This window comes from Trachinotus anak, unplaced genomic scaffold (assembly GCF_046630095.1).
Source record: "Trachinotus anak isolate AG129_WGS33_773 ecotype Australia unplaced genomic scaffold, CSIRO_AGI_Tana_v1 ptg000031l, whole genome shotgun sequence".
NCBI lineage: Eukaryota > Metazoa > Chordata > Actinopteri > Carangiformes > Carangidae > Trachinotus > Trachinotus anak.
In genome coordinates this window covers 1,335,260-1,357,155 of record NW_027273882.1, presented here as the reverse complement: position 1 = coordinate 1,357,155, position 21,896 = coordinate 1,335,260, and the positions used below count along the sequence as shown (strand labels likewise).

The following is a 21,896-nucleotide window of genomic DNA, read 5'->3' as shown; positions in this document are numbered from 1 at the left end:
AAAAGAAGCTTACTAGATGTTTACGACAGAATTAAAGATGAATAGCGTGGCAGCTTTTCTTTTATCTTCAATGGTCTTTGTCAATTAAAGGATAAGGATGGCTTTACTCAACATTTTTCTTATTGTCAACAAATCCCATGAAAAGACCAGAAACAACAATGAATTTATCCTACTAACAATTACTGTCTGTGTAGCCCAGGCCTGATGCAGCTCGTTCCTCTGCGCTGTAGACCACCACTGTTGTTCAGAAACTATTAAATAAAACATCAGTGAGCCACACTGTTGCACTGGTTGACATATTCCTTCATTACAGGGAACAGGGGCACTGTAGTTTATTTTGAGTTCACCATGCTGGTGCCATAAATAGTATTAATCCACATCAAAAAATAGCCCCCCCCTCCCTTTCAGAACCGGCATTAGCATGCATCTCGGGTGAGCCCATCACAAGTGGACAGCTCCCGGCACGTCAGTTCACACCTGGCATTAGAATGCATCTCCACATGCGTCTCGAGTGATCACTTGTGATTGGATCTCACTTCCCCCGCTCTACATGCAAATAAACACGTGTGCCGTGTTGTTTTAAGCCCGTCCAAGTATGACAGACAGGTGTGTTGTCAATGTGTTAGAGAGAGAGAGAGGGTGAGAGAGAGGGAGAGAGAGGGGGGGGGGAAAGGAGGGGTTGAGCGATCATTGCACTGCACACAGCTCCAGAGTGAAATAAGGTTTCAGCCATTAGAAACAGTAAAATATTTCCCGTTCATTATGAAACTGTGTTCAGGACTAATCAGACTGTGGCAGAGGACGTCAGTAGAGTAGACGGCCCTTCAGTGTGGCATGCATTCATGCTGAGGAGGACGTGAATGTCTGTAGCAAATAGGGCAATCCGCGCAACTGTTGTTGTGACATTTCGTTCAAAGCCACACTTGTCAACCTGCTGATGGCACTAGATGAAAAGTCAGGCGTTCGCCGAAGTCATCGGGCTTCGTCCTCTGGGCACCATGAGTGTCTGTGTAACATTTCGTGGCAATCCCCTCAATAGTTGTTGAGAAATTTCAGCCTGGACCAAAGTGGTGGACTGACTGAGCGACCAGCATTAGCACCTCTGGAGCCACGCTGCTACTGTGGCTAAAAATATAGAGTGATGAACAGTCGCTTTGCAGTCAGGGCGGTCTCCACTTCCCATGCAATGCAGCTCGCTGTCCTAATGTCTGAGCACACCTCCTAGATATTACTTTGCATGAAACTTGGCATAAATGGTGCAGATGAGCTGATACCAACCGTTCCAAATATGCCATTATTGGATCTTATTTCAGTCTTTGATATCGCCTCGGCTTTTAGTCTGACTGCTCAGTGTTGTTCCGTCCCCAGAGATTCTGCTCTCACCGTTTGAAACCGACTTGGGACTTCTTGCGTCCAGTGCAGGATAATTGGAAAGTGCTCATCAGTGAGAGACCCAGTTCCCATGAGGGCCACTCTTTGTGGAAATGTATGTAGTCACAATAACATAAGCCACTTTTGATAACAGTTTCCAAGAAATAGGTTCGACATGTTTCGCTGTTTATTTACTCGTTTACTTTTCTCTGTATCCCTGTCAGGCGCTCAGTCAACGAGCGTTCATGTGCTGTCTGCCAGCCTCTCTTGACTCATAAATAATTCCTTCCATCTTTGAGCAGCAGTTCAAACCTGGATCAAATAAGGCTTTGCAAATAGGCAAATAGACCCTGCAGTTGTTTTAACCTATCTTGTCTGGCAGATTGGGGGGAATATACCATATTAGGACAATGCACACAATGACACATGCTTTCTCGCACTGGGAAAGTATGTGAAATGACTTTCAGGTGCTTCACTGAGATTGTGTAAAATTTCTGCTTTATCCCACGGGGCCAACTCCACTCGCCTGGTAAAGGAGGTAGTTTTAAAACAAGCGCTTAGAGTTATTTTCTGGTAGTTTGTGAAGAGAGCCTGGTTTAGTTCTGTCATCCGCTTCATAAATCTCACATCCACGTGTTCATAGCCTATGTGCCAGCTTCCTTAAGAACTCTTCTTTTTCTCACCTTCTTCTTTACATTTGGCTGTGAGCCATCGTCACCGCTCTTCTTCTCTCTCGCTGCCCTGCTCTGCTTAGAGCTCACTCCCTCTTGTTACGCTTTCTCTGTCCGTCCCTTCTCTCAGATGCTCTCCTCTTTGGTTTTTACCTCTCGTCCTTTTCATCACCCGAGCAGCTGTCATCTTTCTTGCAGCCCTCTTTGACTCTCCTCCCCCTTTTTTATTCTCTTTTTTTTTTTTTGTCTGTGACTCATCCCAACTTTTTCAATCTCCCCCAGTCCTCTCACATCCTCTCATTTGTGATCGTTCCTCCGTCTTCATTTGTTCATACCGCTCCAAGATTGTTCAAATTTTTATATTTCACACTCACCTCTCCCTCATGTTCCCCAGGCGCAAGTCTGTACCCGCAATCCTCTTGCTCTCATAGTTTTCCACACATCTCTGCCACTGCTCTTTGTGTTTCACTCACACACACGCACACACACACACACACACACACACACACACACGTATCCACGTATTCTCCCTCCATATCACTGGGGAAAGGGTTATTGAAATGAAGTGCTGGGTAGAACAAAGTTTTTATCCCCTCTTTTTCCCTGCCTTTCCTCAGCTCTTGATACATCCACTCCAGTCTGCACTGATGTTTTCCAACAAAGTGCCTGTGTGCTTCTATCAGCACTGTGGGGGGAGGCAGTATATGTGTGTGTATGGAGAGGAAGGGAAGGGTGTAAAAAATGAGATTGAAAGTGATCCACAGCATCACTGCAAGAAAAAGGCGAGAGGGCGGCGGTGGTGGGAGATGCAGGGGTTGATGGAGAGAGTACCATGAGGGACAGAAAGACAGCTTGTCCCCAGAGCACCCAGCAACCGCCAGACGACCCCCACACTCCTCAGTCACCAGCACCACTCTCTTGCTGAGGTTCCCTTAGGACACGAGCGGCAGGAAGGCTGGAAGCCACCGACTAAAAGCAACTATCAGCACAACTCCATCCTGCCACCATTTAATGCTGCCTAATGGTAGCAAAGGCACTCAGAGAGAAACAGAAAGTAGGACTGCTGCTTCTTCTTCTTCCTCTGCTGCTGCTGATGCTACAGCAGCGTTATCACCATGGTAATATGGTTACCAAGAGCTGAATTCACTGTATGTCTTATTATATCTCTTTTCAGATTTATTCTAGGTGACTAGAGTTTGCAGTGCACTGTATTATAAATCACAGAGTGTTAAACACAGCAAAAAAAAAAAAAAAAATTTAAATAATCAATAGCATAAAAATCAGATGTGGGTGCATAGGCACAAAACAGGCTAATTTCACGCAAAAAAAAATGGGGATGGAGTGTCTTAGTAATAAAAGAATGCATCAGTTGTATGTTCTGAAAATTGAAGCTTTCATTAACTGTTTTCTTGGGCCTCCTGCAGGGGCAGCGGAAACAAGATGGAGATATTTACAGATTATCACCTTTTAAGTTGATAAGGGAAACAGTTACTTATTTACATGTTATTCAGGTATGGAGTTACGTTCATATTAATTTGGGTTGTGTTGTGTTGTGTTTAAGTGTAATATTTTACAGGTGAAAACAATTGAGCAACACCATAAGAAGAAAACAGTGAGATGAAAGATGTGAAAATGCTCCATAGAGCTCAGAGGAACTGTAGAGTCAATGATAATTCTTTATCACCACAAGCAACCCCTTTCACATACACTATCATTTTTAAATAGAAAATATTGTTTAGTGCATGATATGACACCACTGGGACAAAGAAAGAAAGATATATGATGTGCATCAGATCTCATGGCGGTTGGAGTGATGTGACAGCGCTCTGCATCACCATCATTGAAACACCAAATGGTGTTCATCCCTCTGGTAGAGTCCCACACACTTGTACAATCTGTACTAGCTAAGAGCACTGAAGCTGCTGCGGAGGCTCGTGGAGGCCCAACACCTTAGGAAGACACTTTTCCTTTAATTTCTCACCAATCTGTAGTTATGAATAGTAAAGGTGAATCAGAACAGTAAGTCTGACATGTTTTAATGTGAAAGTTGATGTTGCACAAGCAGTGATTCTACAGTGACTCATCTTCTGCTAGGAGGCTAGAGTTGCTGTTGCCTGAGTTGCTGCATAGGCACCTGAGCACTGAGGTCACCATCAAACAAATAATTTATTCACTCTATATGCTATTGGCACAATCTGCCAGAATCAGCACTCGCTGTGTCCGGTGTGGGTGTGTTTGATGTCTTTAATGTATGCTTTTACGCCCACCGTGAGGATTGCCCTGCCTCGCCAGTGCTGTATGAACAGAGAGAAATGAATTGAATTATTGTGGCGGTAGTGTGGGAGAGTGCTGTGGCGGGGACTGAGGGAGGGAGGAGATTGCTAAGAACTAAGCAATGCCTCAGCGTGGCCTCTGCTGCTCTGACGGAGAGAGAAAGGGACAAGACAAAGAGGGTTCACAGGAACAAAAAAAGAGAAAGACACAGCAGACATGAAAGAAGCAAGGAAGCAGGAGAGAAGGACCCTGACAAAGGATGGAAAAGCCTGGAGTCGAGACCTCTGTCCGATCAGAGAGACAGGGACTGAATGAAAGACTCCAACACCCCCACCAACGCTCACCCTCCTGTTCTCACCTTCATTCTTTGGGGCTTCATGCCACATAAATAAACTCTATTTCTCTGTCGAGGCCCCCCAATAGTCACTGATTGATCTCTGGCCAAGTGGGAGAAATTAGGTATAGCTTGTTTATTCTCTTTCTCTGAACCCATGACTCTTTCCTTTTTTTACTTTTTCCACATCTACCTCTCACAAAAGAGTCAGAGGCAGCCTGGATGTTAGAGAAGCTGGTTTAATCCCTGAGGCGACTGGGAAATCCTGAATGGAGGGAGTAAAAGACTAATATTCTCCAGCAAAGTGCCTCTAAAACAGCTCCTGACCCTGGATGTTCCGGTGGAGCTGCTCCAGCAGTCGACAGCTGGTTGTACTGGGTAGCTCCCAGGTGGAACTTTCTGAATGTGGAGCAACAGGAGGAGTGTGCTTGTACATGTTCGCTCAATTTTTCCCTCCGCTAAGTGAAGGGTTTTTTTTTTTATATAACCATTAGATTTTTGAAATTTCATTTTCTCCTTGAGGCCAGAAGTCACAATGCAGATGTGGCTGGGTAATTTTGTAATTGAATAGTTCTGGATGGAATAAAATTGTGTCTCAGCATCCATCAGTTTGAGGGATGTGTCAGAGGAGGAAATGTGTCCGCTCTCGCCCATCCTTTGTTCTGTTTTCTAGCTGTGCTCTTTTTCTCATATGTACAGCCGGTGACAGCAATCTCTCTTTGTCCTTGCTTACTGGAAGCGATGAAAAGGACACTGAAGAAAAATACAGTTGTGTTGGTTATTTCTCTTTCTGTCCATCTCTCTACCTCTTGACGTTTCCTAAACTCATTCTCTCTCTCTGTCAATGTTTGCCTTTTTTTTTTCTTTGTGTTTTGTCCCATCATTTTTTTTTTTTTCCCATATTTATACCGACAATGGAAAGATTCCTCAAACATGCTGTTAAAGCTCAAGTGCTGTTGCTTTTCCTGATACTTGCTTTGAAAGAAAAAGAAATAGCCTCCTGTTGGTGACAAGTATTACAACAAGTGTTACAAAAAATGAATTGACCCTTTTTGTCAAAACAGTGTAGAGTTCCAACCAGGTTCTGTCAGTAAGAATAAAAAAGCATCACTGTCAATCCCCTTTAACTTCACCACCATAGGTTTTTACAGAAGACCCTCAGTGTTGTGATTCATTTATCATCTCATTTCCCTCGATTCTGATTCGTTTGTAAATCATCTGCTTTCTAATGTAATGCTTCAGGACATCCAGCAAAATGTGCGCTCTTGTTGCACAGCTGACTCTAGAGCAAGCATCTGCAAATCCTGTGTGAGAGAAGCAAGTTTTACATTTTCACCCAGTAGTCTTTGTGTGACTTAGATTTCCTGAAAGCGTCTTAAACACTGAACAATGCAGAACAGTGGTGTCACTCTTAATTTAGGATAAGAATAGGTGCAAAAACGACAGGTTCTGCATGTCTAAGCTTGAAGGCAGCTCATACCTAAATGCTGTTTTGCTTTACAGGCCAAACAAACTTTGCTTTATCGTGCAAAACGGGAGACAGCTAAAGGAACAAGTATAAAATCTTTTTTCATCAGGATGGAAAATGTTAATAGGACATCTTTTAAGCTGATACTGTAAAACAGAAGCTGACAGTTTTAACTGTTTTTAACCAAGGTATGAAGACGGATTTGTTTGGTGCCTAACTGGTAATACATTTTCCAGAAGTTTAGCACCCAAGCTATCCAACTGGAATAGATAAAACTTTAGGGTGGCAACTAACATTTCTTTTCATTATGGATGAATCTACGGATTATTTTCACAATTAATCAATTACTTGTTTTGTCTATAAAATGTCAGCAGATTATGAAAAATGCCTGTCTAATGTCTTTTTGTGTCCAACCAATGGTCCGAAGAACTCACATTTACTATCTTAGACGCAAGAGAAAAAAAAAGCCTCCATTGGAGAAGATAACGCAAGATGTTTTTCTCTCTTTTTGATTAAAAATGCCTTAAATGATTAATTGATCATCAAAACTGTTGCTGGTTCATTTTCTGTTGTTTGACTACTTGATTAATGGACTAATCTTTGTAACCTTAATACATTTTCTTCATCTTGAAATTGAGAACTGTTCCTTCCACCATCCAAACACGCCAACGAAGTGCACTAGTGCATCATATTATACCAGCACCACCAGAAGCGTGTTATTGCTCCTTTATGGATTGAGCGCAAATGCCAAAAACACAACACTAATGAATAAACAAGCAGTAAACACAATTGAAAAGCTTCTCATTTACAGTTGTTGTTAGATACACTACCAGTTTGTAACCCTATGTGTGTCCCTGTGTGTGTGTGTGTGTGTGTCTGCAGAGTCCATGTGAGGAGGACAGATAAAGTGGGGACGGAGGCAGCCTTCCACCCCATAGAGGAGTACATGCTGCATGTGGAGGAGCAGTTCCAACATCTGGCCCGACGCGTCCACATTGACAAGAAACGAGTTTACCTGGCCACCGACGACCCCTCGCTGCTGCAAGAAGCTAAGACCAAGTCAGTGTCGCGGGGTGTTTTGTGTGTGTGTGTGTGTGTATTGTGTGTGTTAACATTCATTGTCAGTTTGTCTGAATACACTTTTGTCCATATGCATATCTAACCAACCTGTGTCCTCCTGCCTTACTGTCCCCTCCAGGTATCCAGATTACGAGTTCATCAGCGATAACTCCATCTCGTGGTCAGCAGGCCTTCACAACCGCTACACCGAGAACTCGCTGAGAGGAGTCATCCTGGACATCCACTTCCTGTCCCAGACCGACTTCCTGGTCTGCACTTTCTCCTCACAGGTCAGTCCACTCGCCCCAATCCGTATTTTAAAGACAACATACAGTGGTATTTTGAAGTGTTCTTGTGTGAGAGGTTGTGATGTTTGGATGAAAGTAATCCAGGCTAATGTGGAGAGCTGATTGAAGTTATGACGTGTGCTTGTTTGGAGACTAGAAAGCTGAAAGTGGAATAAAATGAATATGTTTTAATATTTTCCTTCATTAGGGGGTGTATATTGTGAACTGGATTTCCATTAGATTGTATATACTCTCATATGACTTCCATTATGCAACTGAATACAAATACAACTCATGGTCTTTATCAGTGGATGGCTAATGCTCAGTTGTCATGGAGATGGCTCAGTTGTTATCACATGACTCAAGTGCCACCACCTGTTGTCATGTGACCAAACTTCCATGCCTAAGAGATGTGATAACAATTTAACCATTAAAATGAATTCTGCTGATGAAGGCCCCCCAAGGAAAATTTCTACTGGAAAACTTCCAGGAAGTAGACCTTAATATAAAATTGTATTTTTTTGTCAAACTATATCTTATGGACTCTTTTTTTATGCCTCCATGCTGGCAACAGCCGTGGCCAGAGGAATTAAGTTTACAGGTTGTCTGTCTGTCCCATTCTTATACAATACAAAATTACACACAATAATTAACTGCAACTGGACTGGCTGGCAGAGGCAGTAATTCTAGTTTGTCCTTGAATTAACATTAATGATAATGGCAAATAACTAAATGACAGTTTATAAAGAAGAATAAGAATAACCAAGTACCAGCAATAAACCTTAATTCAATTTTGAAAGCAGTTGAAGAAGTACAAATAAAACTTGATAAAGCAAAAATAACTTGATGACAGATTCTAAATGGGGCTATAGAAAAAAAAATCAGGTCAAATCCTTTGTTTTAAAATGGCCTGTCAGAGCTGCAGTAAATACAATTATCAGTTGACGTTTCCAGTTTGTCACAAGACTCTCTGATAATCACAATCATGTGACTGTCAACAACCTCATTGTCCCATTTTCTCACATTCTCACATGTTCCAAACCCTAGAAACAATCAGCCCATTTATTACAGCTTTGGCATTACAATGGCATTTGTCATCCATTATTCTGATCATCTCAGCTTCTGAAGAGCTGTTTTATAGCCAGTTACAATGTGGAGTGGATGGGCTTCCTGCCAACCCTAAAAATAATGTGTTAGCCACATAATTCCTATTCACACTCTGGTCTTATTAGTGCACTTCAAGGATCTGACTAGAATGAGCACATTTGATCCCTCTTTAAGCAGGACTAAAATGAAAGGTATATGTCTTACAGTGAGAAGTCCTTTTGTCCCTCTATCAGAGCGCTCACATACCTCTGCAGTCGTCAAGACAAATTCCTCTCATTTATAAATCTGAAAATGAAAATAATCCCTGCTTCCCTTTCTGTCTCAGGTCTGCCGTGTGGCCTATGAGATTATGCAGACGCTACATCCAGACGCCTCCTCCTTCTTCTACTCCCTGGACGATATTTACTACTTTGGAGGTCAAAATGCCCACAACCAGATCGCCATCTACCCCCACCAGCCACGCAATAGCGAGGACATTCCCCTGGAGCCCGGCGATGTAATCGGCGTGGCCGGCAACCACTGGGACGGATACTCCAAAGGCATCAACCGCAAACTGGGCCGCACTGGCCTCTACCCTTCCTACAAGGTCAAAGAGAAAATCGAGACTGTGAAGTACCCAACCTATCCAGAGGCAGACAAACTGCTCAACTCTCAAAAGAAGTAAAAGAAGAAATGAAAAAAAAAATAAAGGAAGAGAAGGAGTGAGGAGAAATGCGCAGACTCCGATTCCAGGGAAGGAGGCTGCTTTTGTACAGAGGAGAGAGACATACCTAGTGCTTAAGCTGAGAAGAAAAGAAAAAGCCTGTACCCAGGGGTGATAGGAATGAGAATGCACTCTGTGTGTTTATGTGTGAGAGCGTGTGTGTATGTATGTATGTATGTATGTATGTGTGCGCGAGCGTGTGTGTGTATGTGTGCACTTGTGTAAATGCCTGTGTCAGGTCATGGAAGACTTGCACCCTACCACTACTCCCCCGCCTGACGCTCTGACGTCGGGTCTGTAGAGATGTAGACGTGAACATTGATTTTAAATAACGCAAGAAAACAATTAAAATCTACACAAACAACCGACCAAGCTCACTCTCCTGAGAAAAGACTTGGACTACTGTAGGACTGGCACACCCCAGAGCGAGCATCGAATCAATGACTGAAGATAAAAAAAAAAAAAAGACAAACTGGAAAAAAGTGTTTCGATTTTTATTTAATTCTTTTCAGTGGTTTTGATTCTAATCTTGCCTTTTTTTTTTCTTTTTCTCCTGTTTTTTTGTTTACTGAATGTACTGTATCCTCCTCTTGCCATGCTCACCGCTGCCCCTCCCCTCCCCCCCTCCTCCCTCTCCACTCACTGTGCTTCCTCCATCTCGTCTCTACACGTGCAATTAATTTTATAATACCATATTGTGCTTTTATTGAGTGTTTTTACCGGTCTTAATTTTGTGTGTATGGGGCTTGTGCATTGTATACTGTACAGTGTGTGTGTGTGAGGATGGATGCGTGCGTGATCAAGTGTGCCTGTGTGTGCTGTTTTAAGTCTAAAGGGGCCATGTCACGACCTGGTGCCTGGTTGTTGGTGAGCAGTGTGTGTTTCTATTTCTGGCTTTTCCTCCCGACTGAATCGTGTTTGTGTGGCCAGCAGGAGACTGGCGGTGACAGTGGGGAACTGTCCTCAGCCCCCCAGCACTTGGAACAATGATGATCTCCAGTCACTGAGCTGGTGACCTCTAGTGAACAATGGTAAGATTATGTGGAGTACGGTGAACTCATGGTGCAGGCACACACTCAGACACAGGAGCCGTCCCGAGGCTCACCAAAAGAAGCACTCCACTGATAATGTCCTACTCGGCATCTCTGCTGTCTCTTCTGTCCATCTGTTTGTTTGTTTCTTTTTTTTTTTTTTTACGTTTAACATTGCTGTTTTAAAATAAATGAGGAAAAATATGCCTACGTTTAGAAATGATAATGCTATGTCATATCAACCTCAGAGTCCCCATCATGAAGGCTTTTTTTCATAACTTATGTTCTTGGGCATTGTCTTTGATAACCACAGATCGAATAAACTTGAGAAACCAACACGGCATTTTTACCCTCAGTCTGATTCTGTTCACCACCTGCTCCTCCATCTCTAAACAGGTGACACCTGCTCGTTCAATCATGCTGAAAATACTTCAGATACATTATTCATATTCCAAACTGAGAATGAAGGTATATATATATATATATATATATATATATATATGTGTTTGAACAGTTGATTTCCTGAAGGGTATCTATCTATTTTTGAAGAGTAAAAGTCATTACCTGAAGTTCATCTTTTGATATTGCCATAAAAAGGAAGACCCTGCTTCTAAAATTGATATCATTTTTGGCATCCTAGGATTAGAGCTACCTTCAAAAAGCACCGGTATTTGTTTTATAAATCATTCAGTAAGAGCGTGAATCCATTTTTGAGTCATTTCAGAGCAAAAGCTCTTAAATCTGTCTTTGATTTACATTTCAAACTGAGGACAGAGATCAGTGCCTTCAACAGAGACATCACCACCCTTCATTTAAATATGCCTCATGACAGCTACATGACATTTCTGCCCCAAATACCAAACATTTTTCCCCATGGAGCCACATCGCAGGTACGTCATTAAAGCACCAGTACACTTCCTGCTCTCGTCAAATGTCCTACTTCCTACTTCCTGCATGTCTAAATCGTTTATGATCTCATTCTCTGTGTCTTATTTAAGGGCTGTCTTGTTACTTTCTTACTCAGGGGGCTCAGGGAGTTTCATTACAGATCCCTCTTTAATTTCAATGCTGATCTGCATGCTTCGTTGGGTACCCATAAGGAAAGCTACGGCAGTGGTAGCGGAGATGAGCTTTTTGGTGTGTGCAATGGAGAATAATAGTTTTATTGCTTCTTTTTTTCCCCTGCCTGACAACAATCCACAACCAATTTAGCTCACATTGACAACACATTCACAATGCGGACGCAGCATATAGCAGTTCATTGAACATCTCCTTTCATTGAGAAAAGAGTCCCTTGTGGGCTTTATAAACTCACGCACTAACTGGAGGACACTTTAATTAAAATACACTCATTGCTGTCACTGTGGCCTGTAACAGTCGTTTAAGAGAGATGTTAGTTCAGTTAATTATTCCGTTAATTGGCCACCGCTTCTGATCGAGAGCATTCAGGCTTTTAATAGGCGAGTTTCTTTCTCTGCATTTGTGCCACAGCGAGGCCTCCAATGTAAAGTTCCATGTTGACAGTTTAAGTGTCCCATCTCAGAGCCTCACCCGTTTCCAAGGTTTACACATTTTCAGGCCTGTCTTAAAACAATACTCACACAGCAATAGGTACATAGTTACTGGTTGCTTCCTCTTTCCCATACTGGTGATTAAGAGATCCCCTCTAAGGTAAATACACTGTGAGAGATGGGAGACAAAATTAACAGTGTTTTCTTCCTGAGGTGCAGTGAAGATGTGGTAATAAAAGAGGGAATTTTGTGCTAACGAGAATGCAGCCACGCTAGCAGCTCTATGAGGCATTACTCAGTCACAGCAGTGCTTTGACCTAAATGCAAACATCAGCATGCTAACACAGTGCCACTGCTAACATGCTGATATTTAGCAGGTTACAATTAATAATAAAACTACAAGTTTACCATCTAGCATGTTATATTAGCATGCTAACATTTTAGAACAGCTTATTTTGCAGGTATCTGTTCACAATAGGGTTGCCAAAGTCCTGAAATGGAAATACGGATTAATTTAATAATATTTTTGAAATAATTATTCTTGTCCAATTCTATTTTTTTTTTTTTTTTTATTCTCTAATTATAATTGTAGCTTAAATTTCTATCAAATTTGCATCAGAAATGAGAGGGTTACTGTCTCCAGGCGAGAAAAGGTCAACCGGCTCACTCATTAGTTAGAAATTCATAGACAGAAACTCTGCAGCCCTCACAGCTGGTGTTTGTTTGTAAGGTGGCAGGTGAATTAACCAATCACATTCACAAATCAGTGGGTGGGACCGAAGATCATTGCCCGGGGCGCTCCTCAGGGCTCAAGGTTGCAGCCCTGGCATGAGGGAAATCGCCATTGGCTTTTCCGAGAGACGCGCTTCCTGTTCTCACTCGAGCCTCCTGGGGTGAAAATTCAACACAACATTGTGGGGACGCTTCCAATTTGTAGGCAGTGAAGTAACGAAAACAATCATACCCAACCCCCCCCCCCCCCCCCCCCCTGAAATTGATTTTCACAACTTGGAATATTTGAATGAAAACCATTTGACAGACAATTGGACTTCACGACCGCTTCAAAGGTAGGGGCATGGAGGTGTCACCGTTCACGACGCGGTACATTTCAATTAATTATACTTTTGTACTCGTGGTTACCGTAAAATGAACTAAACGTTGAATGTGGAGAATTTATCCGAGCTAACGACTTGTTGCATGTCAATGTTGTCAAAAGTGGAAATGTTAATATCTTTTATGCCTGTTACTACTCTGCTTTGCACAAGCTTTCAATTGGTCGCCACTTTTTGTTTTTGCTCCATGTAGAAAACTGTAGTCCATTATTTATCTCCCATACATTTGTATTGAATTGAAGCAGAAAAATAGATGACAGAGTGTATCTTGTACCATTTCAAAATGGGACACGTCTTTTAGTTTTCTGTGTATTTTACTGGGCAGCTGGCAACCCTAGTTCACAAACTTGGCTAAAACCGAGCCTGCTGAGGCCTCATGCTGGCTTTGGATTTAGATTTATTTCCTTTGGATTATGTTCAATATCTCTTTCAGTGGAGCTATGTTTGGAAGGGAATGTTTCAGGGTGTGTATAAAGAACAACAAACAAGTGAACAATAACTCTTACAATGCACATATGGGCACGAGAGTGTCGTTTTAAGGCAGATTAGAAAAAATGTGAACCTATCCTTTAATGCTCTGAGAACACAGACCGACATTTCAATGTGGCTGTGTAAGTCTGATGGAATTCATATTATGCAGAGATAAGTGGGTACGCCATCGCCTTGTGGAAATCCTAATCTTGTAAAGGGCAGCTGAATTAATTCTGACTGACTCATGAAAAAAAAGGGAGAGGAAATGGAAATGATGATTGTAGTCCCGTCCGGCTCCAATCAGTGCTCTGTTGGCGCAGCGGTAACAAGTGAAGCCTGCCCTACGGTACCTGGAACACATCAAAGCTGAGGGGAGGAACTCGAACAAGAAGCTGTCTGGTTTTCACAGGGCAAAGAAGATTGTAGGGTGTCAATCTTTCTCCTCTTCACCTTAAATCAACTCAGCAATCAGCCGCAGTTTGGCTTATATTAGCTCAGTATTTTTAATCCCACCTGTTATCTCCACTCAGTAGAAACCTGGTTCTATAAACCTGATTCTTGGCACAGAGCAGAGCCAGTGTAAGCCGGGGAGAAGCACAGCATCACACGGAGGAACAAAGGCGTTTTGTTTGGCACATGTACTGTACTTAAATGTGATCTCTGCTGTGAATCCAGCAAATCAGTGTTTCTGATAGAGTGCTGACACACCAAAGGACAGGTACATTGTTATTTTGAAAACGGGTACCTCTGCAACAACGTTTTGCTACCACATCATCTGTCTTTATGGATGAAATGAGGGATGTGTCTTTTCTTATTTGCTTCACACAACAAGTTTAACACTTTAACAGCTCAAGAGCAAACTGATTATGTTTGATCACTGGACCTTTGCGATGATTTTGGACATAATATTTTCATCAATTTGTTGCATTACTGGACCTTCAACAGATTGTAGTGAGACGCAGATTGTTTTTACAGAGAAGCTGAAAAGACGAGTCTATTCTATCGATGCTGGCAGTCCATGTTAATCTCATCCTGCAAGTACTAAGTAATAAAATGTGAAACAGATTTCAAGTACCTAATTAAATATCACTCTGTTGAGAGTAGCTTGCTGATTTTTGTCGGAAATGTCAGCAGAACACACTGACAACAATTTCATGAGTTGCATGTACCAACGGTGGAGTTGTTGGCAGTTTCATGAAGAACACAGCTGGTCTGAAAGCTCAGTGATGTCGCACAGATAATAGAGCCGCAGTCACTCGACTCTCTGTAGCTTCCTTTGTTGTGAAACAGACAAAGCGCTTTGTATCACCGTCAAGATGAAGCCCGAGTGTGTTATTAGCACTGGGACTATGATGTCATAATAATGGCACAGTGATACATGGTAATGATTGCAGTGAATGTAGTATTGTGATAGCATGTGATAAGGTTTTAAACGATAATTGTGGTTTATTAGAAAACGTAGGTCTTATTTTAATAGCTATAGGTTTGGTCATTATTCATTATAGTAATTATTGAGATCTGGGAGTGGGCAAGAAACATGAGCAGTCAGACAATTGCGCTTCAAAGCCCCTAAAATCTTCCCTTCAAAGTATTTCTCTGTAATATTAAATATTCATGACTGAATAAACAGAAATCCCCTCCCAAAAAAACTACCACATATATATGCATCGGTAAAAATAATCCAATAATAAAATATGTAATAATAAAACACATCACTGGAGGCATTCTACAGGCACTTTTTGCTAATGATCATTTTTAACTTTTGCTTTACTTAAGTATAATTTTGAGTGCAGGACTTTTACTTCTAAATGATTATTTTTACACTGTGGTATTTCTACCTTTTTTAAAAATCATTTATGGCTGTGATACTTTGCTGCTGAGTAAAGGGTCTCAATAACTCTTCCACCCCTGCTTGTATATGTGTATATAAGTATACACCTCCACACAACATTAATACGGCTGACTGTATAAATACCAATAAAAGAGCATAAATCGTACAAAGTGTGGCAGCAAAAAGTCTAACCAAAAGCTGCAGCTTTGCTCTCGGCTGTGTTACTTTTATTTGAACCTCTGTGTAAACTCAGAGACACCCTCACAACTGCCCAATGATGAAACATCACCTGTCACACACACCGGAGAGAAGACTAGCTTTCTTTCATAAAGCCTCTTTATGCAACGTGAACATCCTCAATTATTGAGTTAGAAGTCGCCAGTCAAAAACTCGGCTTATCTGCTTCGTCAGGATCGTGTAAGTGTGCCTAGATCACATTTGATTGACGGTGACCAAAAAAAACCCACTGTTGTCAGGTCCTGATTCTGAAATGTTGCTAATTCCTGACTTCTCTGCGTAAGCGACATGAGAAGGTTTTAAGGCCCCTGGGATAGGCAAGTTATTTTTGAGAGAAAATTAGGCAAACAGGAGAATTACTTCCCAAAATCGTTTGATATAATTAATCAAACTAATTGCAGTTTACAAACTGACTACTTACTATTTTTACCGACTATTTTTAAGTTTTGTCTGCCACCGAATGTGGTTTCTCGCCTGAAGTGGGAGGTGGTGATTGTTGCTTGGCAAGAGCTTCAGCCATCATTGTCTTTATAATACGAGAGGTTACAATACACCCTGAGAGAAACGCTTTTAAAGGATAATTGTAGTTTATTAGAAAACGAGAAACGCTATGTCTAAACAGCAGATTGGAGGCTACAGTGAGTCGCTATCGGAAAGCGACCAGACTAATGATCAATAAAGTGGTAGATCAGTGGTAAACAGACAGTGCAACGTTTGTTACCAGGCCATAAACAAACAATGTGATTTGGCCAAAATAGCTAAATACTATAACCTTACAGACCAAATAGCTATATTTGTTTAGTTTGTTTTACATCCCATTCGCTCTCTTGTTATTCTCTGTGTTCTTTCTTTCTGTAGTTTGCTAAACAGAACAGAGGATGATCGCACCTGAACCAAAACCAATGTGATTTGTGAACATGCAGATGAACCTGCAAACAAACTAATGAGAGACCCTGTGTCTAACTTTATTTTCCAGTGTGAACAATTACTCTCAGTAATTAGCTGCCACCACTGCTGTGCCTGGTTTAGATAATCTGGTTAAACTCTTGGCTTGTTGACAACTTGTCTGAATGTCTCATGTTTCTTGCCCCACTGGACTTTGCTGGTATCTGGGAGGGCTGTAACAACGGAACAGCAATTAGTTTGTGGAGTGCAGCGTTATCATAACCAATACAAATGATGGCCAAAGCTCTGGGAGTAAGACCGAGTTCTAAGAAACCAGGATATTCCTTCAAAATGCAGTTTTTCATACTGTAATTCTGCCTGGATAGTGATGTCACATTTTACAGTAATCTAATGGGCTGAATGTCGATGGGGCGTCTGCTCTACTGTGCAGCACAAAGACTAATGTCCCTGTTGAGACAACTACTATCACTCTGTGTGCCCAATGTTAAGTCTGCTGCAGCAGCGGTGGAGAGGAGAGCCCACAGCTCCAATCCCCACCCCGCCCCCCCGCTGCTGCTGCCTGCGGGGTTCAGCCCGCTGTGATGACCATTAGCGTCTGGCTGAGGCTCCAGGAGATAACAGGTGATTTAAGGCCCTGTACCCCAACACAGCCAGAGAGAAATGGCCGGCTGCTGCTTATCTCCCCCTCCGCCATACTCCACACACTTTTACATTAGGCTCCCCTATTCAAAGCCATCTGTCTTCCCAGTCAGGGTTTGATAAAACCGCCTGCATACCTCACGAAGCAGGAGGAGCGGGCGACTGAGGAGACACGCACCGGCACTTCGCCTGCATACTTATACACACAGCGATTCAGAGGAGGATCGTGGTGGAAGTCGACAACACCACACTGGCTGAATACTTTATCCACGCTGACTTAGAGCCTGGGGCGACACAGTGGGACTCAACAACAATAGCTGAGCGCAGCACACAATAGATACTGTACCTGGTTGTAAAAGAGAGACCTGAGTGTGTAACATCACCCCTGGACTAATTGCAATTCAATGGTCTTGGTAAGATGAATGTGGTGGGGATAATAATCGCCTACGGCTGCATTACATCAACCATTCATGCACAGTGCCAAACACTAATCACAGCAGGTGCACCAATGAAAGCTCTGGAGATGTTATCATTTCTCAGCAGAAAAAAAGCATTATGTGTTGTGCAGGGCTTTCTGCCTCTGAGCAGTTCAGCAACAATGACAGGAATATCATTCCCACTGATTGCTCAGAAGGCTTTGGCATGTCTATAGACTGGTGATTAAATCTTAATGCTTTAACATATTGGGCAGCCTCCAGCAGGAAAAGGGATTATTTCATCCCCGTTGGATGTGCATATGTGAGGAAATATCCTCCATCCGTAGGGCACAAGAGAAAAATGCTTGTTATCTTAAGGAAAACGCACTAAAGATCCAGAGGAGACTGGATGTAAAGATGGAGACGTGGAGCAGGAGTTGTATAATTGACCTCGTGTTTGCTGATTTTCCCACTGTGGAGGCTAAGTGGGCAGTGGCTGTCTTCCTCTGGTGTCTGCTGTGTAATTATGGTGTCATTGTGTGACAGAAGAAAAGCCTCGGCTGCAGCTAAAGGACTGAAAGTTCTCATGTGTCTCGACATAAACTGAGAGTGGACTCTCTTTACTCTCGCTTTACGTCCGTCTCTAAGCTTTATCTACCCCCCTTATCCCCCCCTTCTCAGTCCTCCATCTCTCCTTACTCCCTTTAACCTTTGACCCCTCAAAATCTGATGACCAAGCACAAGTGAAAAGTGCATATTGCTATTAAGTGCATTGCACAGGGTTAATACTTTCCTCCTGATGGCAGATTATGGCCCAAGTCTTGAGTGCATGTCGTCATTGGCGGAGCTGGGATGCTGTCATCTGAGTGAGGAGTGAATCAGAAGAGTTGAAAGACCTCATTCGAGTCAGTTTGACCCCTGCACCCGGGCGATCAGGCTGGACTGGTGCCAACGTGGCTCAGCGGCTAGGCTGTGAGGCTGTAATTTTAGCTCATTGCTAACATGCTAATGTTAGCAGGTATAATGTTTACCACGTTCACCGTATTAGTTTAATGAATTAGCATGCTAACATTTGCTAATACTCACAAAGTAAAGCTTCTGTGACACCAGAAACAGAAAAACAGCTAGCTGGGTGCTCAGCATGTGGCCAAACATTGATGATCTAGCTTTAGTTTTTTTGTTTTAGTTTTGTTTTGTTGTTTACAGTTTGTATACAGTATGTAATCTGACACTAATGTTATGTTTTTCAACAGACATTTTCCGTCTCACTCATGGATATGGATGTTGACAGAGGATCTGTGAAAATTGGCTTTTTTTTTTTTTTTTTGCACATTAATCAAATGCTCACTAGATATTCAGCTAATTATACTATTAAACTATGACACAGGGTCACAAAGTGAAGGGCTGGTCTATTGAAAATAGTTAATATCAGTGCTTGTCAGTTATTTAAAGAAAAGAAAAATCATTGAGCACTTCACAAGATTGAGCAAATAGTACATGAACACTGCTGTGGTGTCTCTGCTCAAAGGCTACAGGCAGCTACCGGTATCATTTAAGGTGTAATGTTTTCTTTTATGTCATTGCATGAGTAGAGGTTGTGAATCAGCACACCTTAAATATCAATATGATAACTTTGACCATACATACCATACTTTTTTTCTGGGTCATTTGCATTATACTACATAAATTATAGTGATTATTGGATCTTCAAGCACTTAAAGAAATGTATATGAATTTCGACCGATTATTCAAACCTTGAATATTCTATTTCCTCGCTTGCAGAAAAAAGTGGTGGATCGTTCCAGAGTCAGAGTCAGAAAGGTTCCATCCCTAAAGCCGCGCCCGTAGTATGGCTGAAACAATCACAACTCCAGTCCCTGCTGTAGCCAGGCTAGCATGCCCATCCCTGTCTGTGCTTATTTTGGCTGCCTCTCTTCACATGTACCACACATTTGTCTCTGTCTCAAATGAATAATGTAGAAAAGCAAAATTTTAATTGCACAGCATGGAGTATGAGAGTTGAAGTGGTCTTCCATTAACACCATCGAAATGATGGACTGTGCGTGTGGCATTTCAATGGAAAAGTAGCCACTTTTGCCAGATGGCACCCAACCAGCAAAAGCTTTATTCATACATTTCTCCTGCTATGATAAATTTACTGCCAGGCTTTTTTTTTAATAGACCTCCAAAAAATCTCAACTGGCCCGAATTCCAAGAAAAGGTTCAGTGTCAGTTTGATTATGCATAGTTTAATCATATGTTAATTCAGGCACATGTCTCTGACATCACCCCACAATTATCCAGTTAATATTAGAGGAAGCAGGTGTTTAAGGAGCCTTGGATGAAAGGTATTACCTTTAAGCCTTATTATGAATAAGCCCTAATGTTCCCATCCATGTTAGTCATCACAGTAATTCTACAGAGGATATTTTCTCCATCACTTAGTTTTGTTACTCTTTTTGGGCAGGATTAAAGGAGGGTGCTTTTAGCTATTTACACAGTGTAACTCAGATTTTTGCAGATAACCGTAAACCTGATACCTGAGCGTGTTTTGTTATGTTTGAAAGCACAGTATTCTGTCCCCAGCCTCTCCATCCCTCTAAAGTCGGTTAGTGAGGAATGTTCTCCTGTGAGACACGAGCGTGTAGTTGTGGCGTTTGAAGCTTGGCCCTGTGAAGGTTTTATAATAATAATAATAGTCATGGAGTCTGAAGCTTCGATTACACTTGCTGTTAGATTACTGCCTCGAGCTCCAGTTTCCCTGTGATGATGGCCTCGCCCTTGACCCGACACTTACCTGCTTTGCTGTGATCTTAGCCACTGTCATCTCGGGTATAGTGAAGGCTGCAGTCTCTGTGTGTGTGTGTGTGTGTGTGTGTGTGTGTGTGTGTGTGTGTGTGTGTGTGCATACATGTGTGAGGACAAACGCCTCTGCTGGGAAGCATGCAGGTGCACATATTAACACATGGCTGAGCTTTTGTACACATTTGTGGGTTGTATTCTTTTTTTTGATGACCTGAAGAAAATGTTATATTACTTTCTTTTATCCCTGTCTTTCATCCCACCCGCCTGATCCCTCTGAGTTGCCTCGAGCCTGCGGATTGTGCAGTGGCTTGTATTTCATAGTGGCCTTGGTGACTGTTTTCAAGATCGATGGCCGTTTTTGCTCCATTTTTGAATGATATCTAGGGGACATACAGCACATAACTTTCTGTTTTACTCTCACTGTGGTGTAATTTCACTCTTGACACACATTACAGTCAGGGTCACATCACATTTTCAGCCGGTGTTTTTCCTCATAAATTAAAGCATTCAAACCGAAATGTTCTATCGATTAATTAAACATTAAGGGATATCACTTTAACTGCAGTTTCAGTTTGCGTTTTGAATTGAGAGCATAGACAGTAAATTAACCCAGCTCTCACATGTGGCGTTCATGGTGTTTTTATTCTCATGCCCCTCATTCAGATCAGTGAGACCTCGCCAGCCACCCCTGTCGCCCTCTCTCAGCGTGAGAGCAGGGTGAAATTATGAGCAAGTATTTATTAGGATGCCTGAGCACACTGTTCATCAGCCGCACAGCAGGGGTTATTTCATTTCCCAAGTTTAGTGGAAAATTCAGTTTATTCATGTCATCCCAGATGTTTACCAATTTACTTAACATCCATAACGCATCTGCAATACCCTAAAGCAAACAAGCTCCCCGGTTAATCATAGGTTACTCACTGAGAAGCCGGTTCTGTCAGTTTCCGTGCAATATGACATAATCCTAATGTCACCCAGCCAAAGGGGCACACAGCGGAGTGTAGGAAAGTGCACGGAGCGCACACCTTTTTACTCAAAGCTCTTCAAAGGGTTGTTTCACCCACATTACAAAAAGCATATTTTCTCACTTACCTCAAGTGATATCAAGCCATGCAGGTAGCTTTGGTTTTCTTTGTCCTGGTTTTACAGTCATCTCTCTGCAATTTTACCATCCACCCTGACTCGGCGGATGTGAGTGCAATTTTGACTGTGGTGCTTACAGCACTGAAAAACTCCTCCAACTCCTGATATTTTTTATTTATTTTGTTTTTATTTTTTAACTACATTGCCACTTTCAAACAATAGTAGGCAGTTAACGTTACAGAACTGAGCCACCTCAAGATTGGGCTTAAACTCAAGTATATATACCTGTACAAAAGATGGAGTATCACCTTGCAGGAGCAGGGCATTTGTACAAATACGTCTATTTGGATATGCACACAGGTGCATGTACAGGCACATGTTCACAAACATGAGCATACATATTTCCACCTGTTTTAATCCCCCAAATTTTGCGACTAAACAGCACAATCCCCTGTGTAGCAGTTTGAGGATGTTGATTATGCTAATGACCAAATCTCACAAGGCAGCATTCATCAAGTTTGTGCTGTAAAGAGGGAGGGAGTGTTGTGAATCCAACGTCCAACACTTGCATGAGTAAACC

General features: G+C 42.1%; 2 protein-coding genes across 5 annotated transcripts in view; both read left to right on the top strand.

Moving 5' to 3' along the window:
• The window catches only part of fut8b (fucosyltransferase 8b (alpha (1,6) fucosyltransferase)), an 81,152-nt gene extending 70,504 nt beyond the window's left edge, over window positions 1-10,648 (top strand). For all 4 annotated transcript variants that reach the window (XM_071467511.1, XM_071467512.1, XM_071467515.1 and 1 more), the window contains 3 exons: window positions 7,001-7,177; window positions 7,317-7,467; window positions 8,897-10,648. In XM_071467511.1, the coding sequence (XP_071323612.1) occupies window positions 7,001-7,177; window positions 7,317-7,467; window positions 8,897-9,235 (667 nt within the window). In that variant the 3' untranslated portion in view covers window positions 9,236-10,648. The remainder of the gene's footprint in view (window positions 1-7,000; window positions 7,178-7,316; window positions 7,468-8,896) is intronic.
• Window positions 10,649-12,829: 2,181 nt separating this feature from the next.
• gphnb (gephyrin b) overlaps window positions 12,830-21,896 on the top strand; it is a 145,362-nt gene continuing 136,295 nt past the window's right edge. The window contains exon 1 of the mRNA XM_071467721.1: window positions 12,830-12,883. The gene's annotated coding sequence lies outside the window, so the exon portion shown is untranslated. The remainder of the gene's footprint in view (window positions 12,884-21,896) is intronic.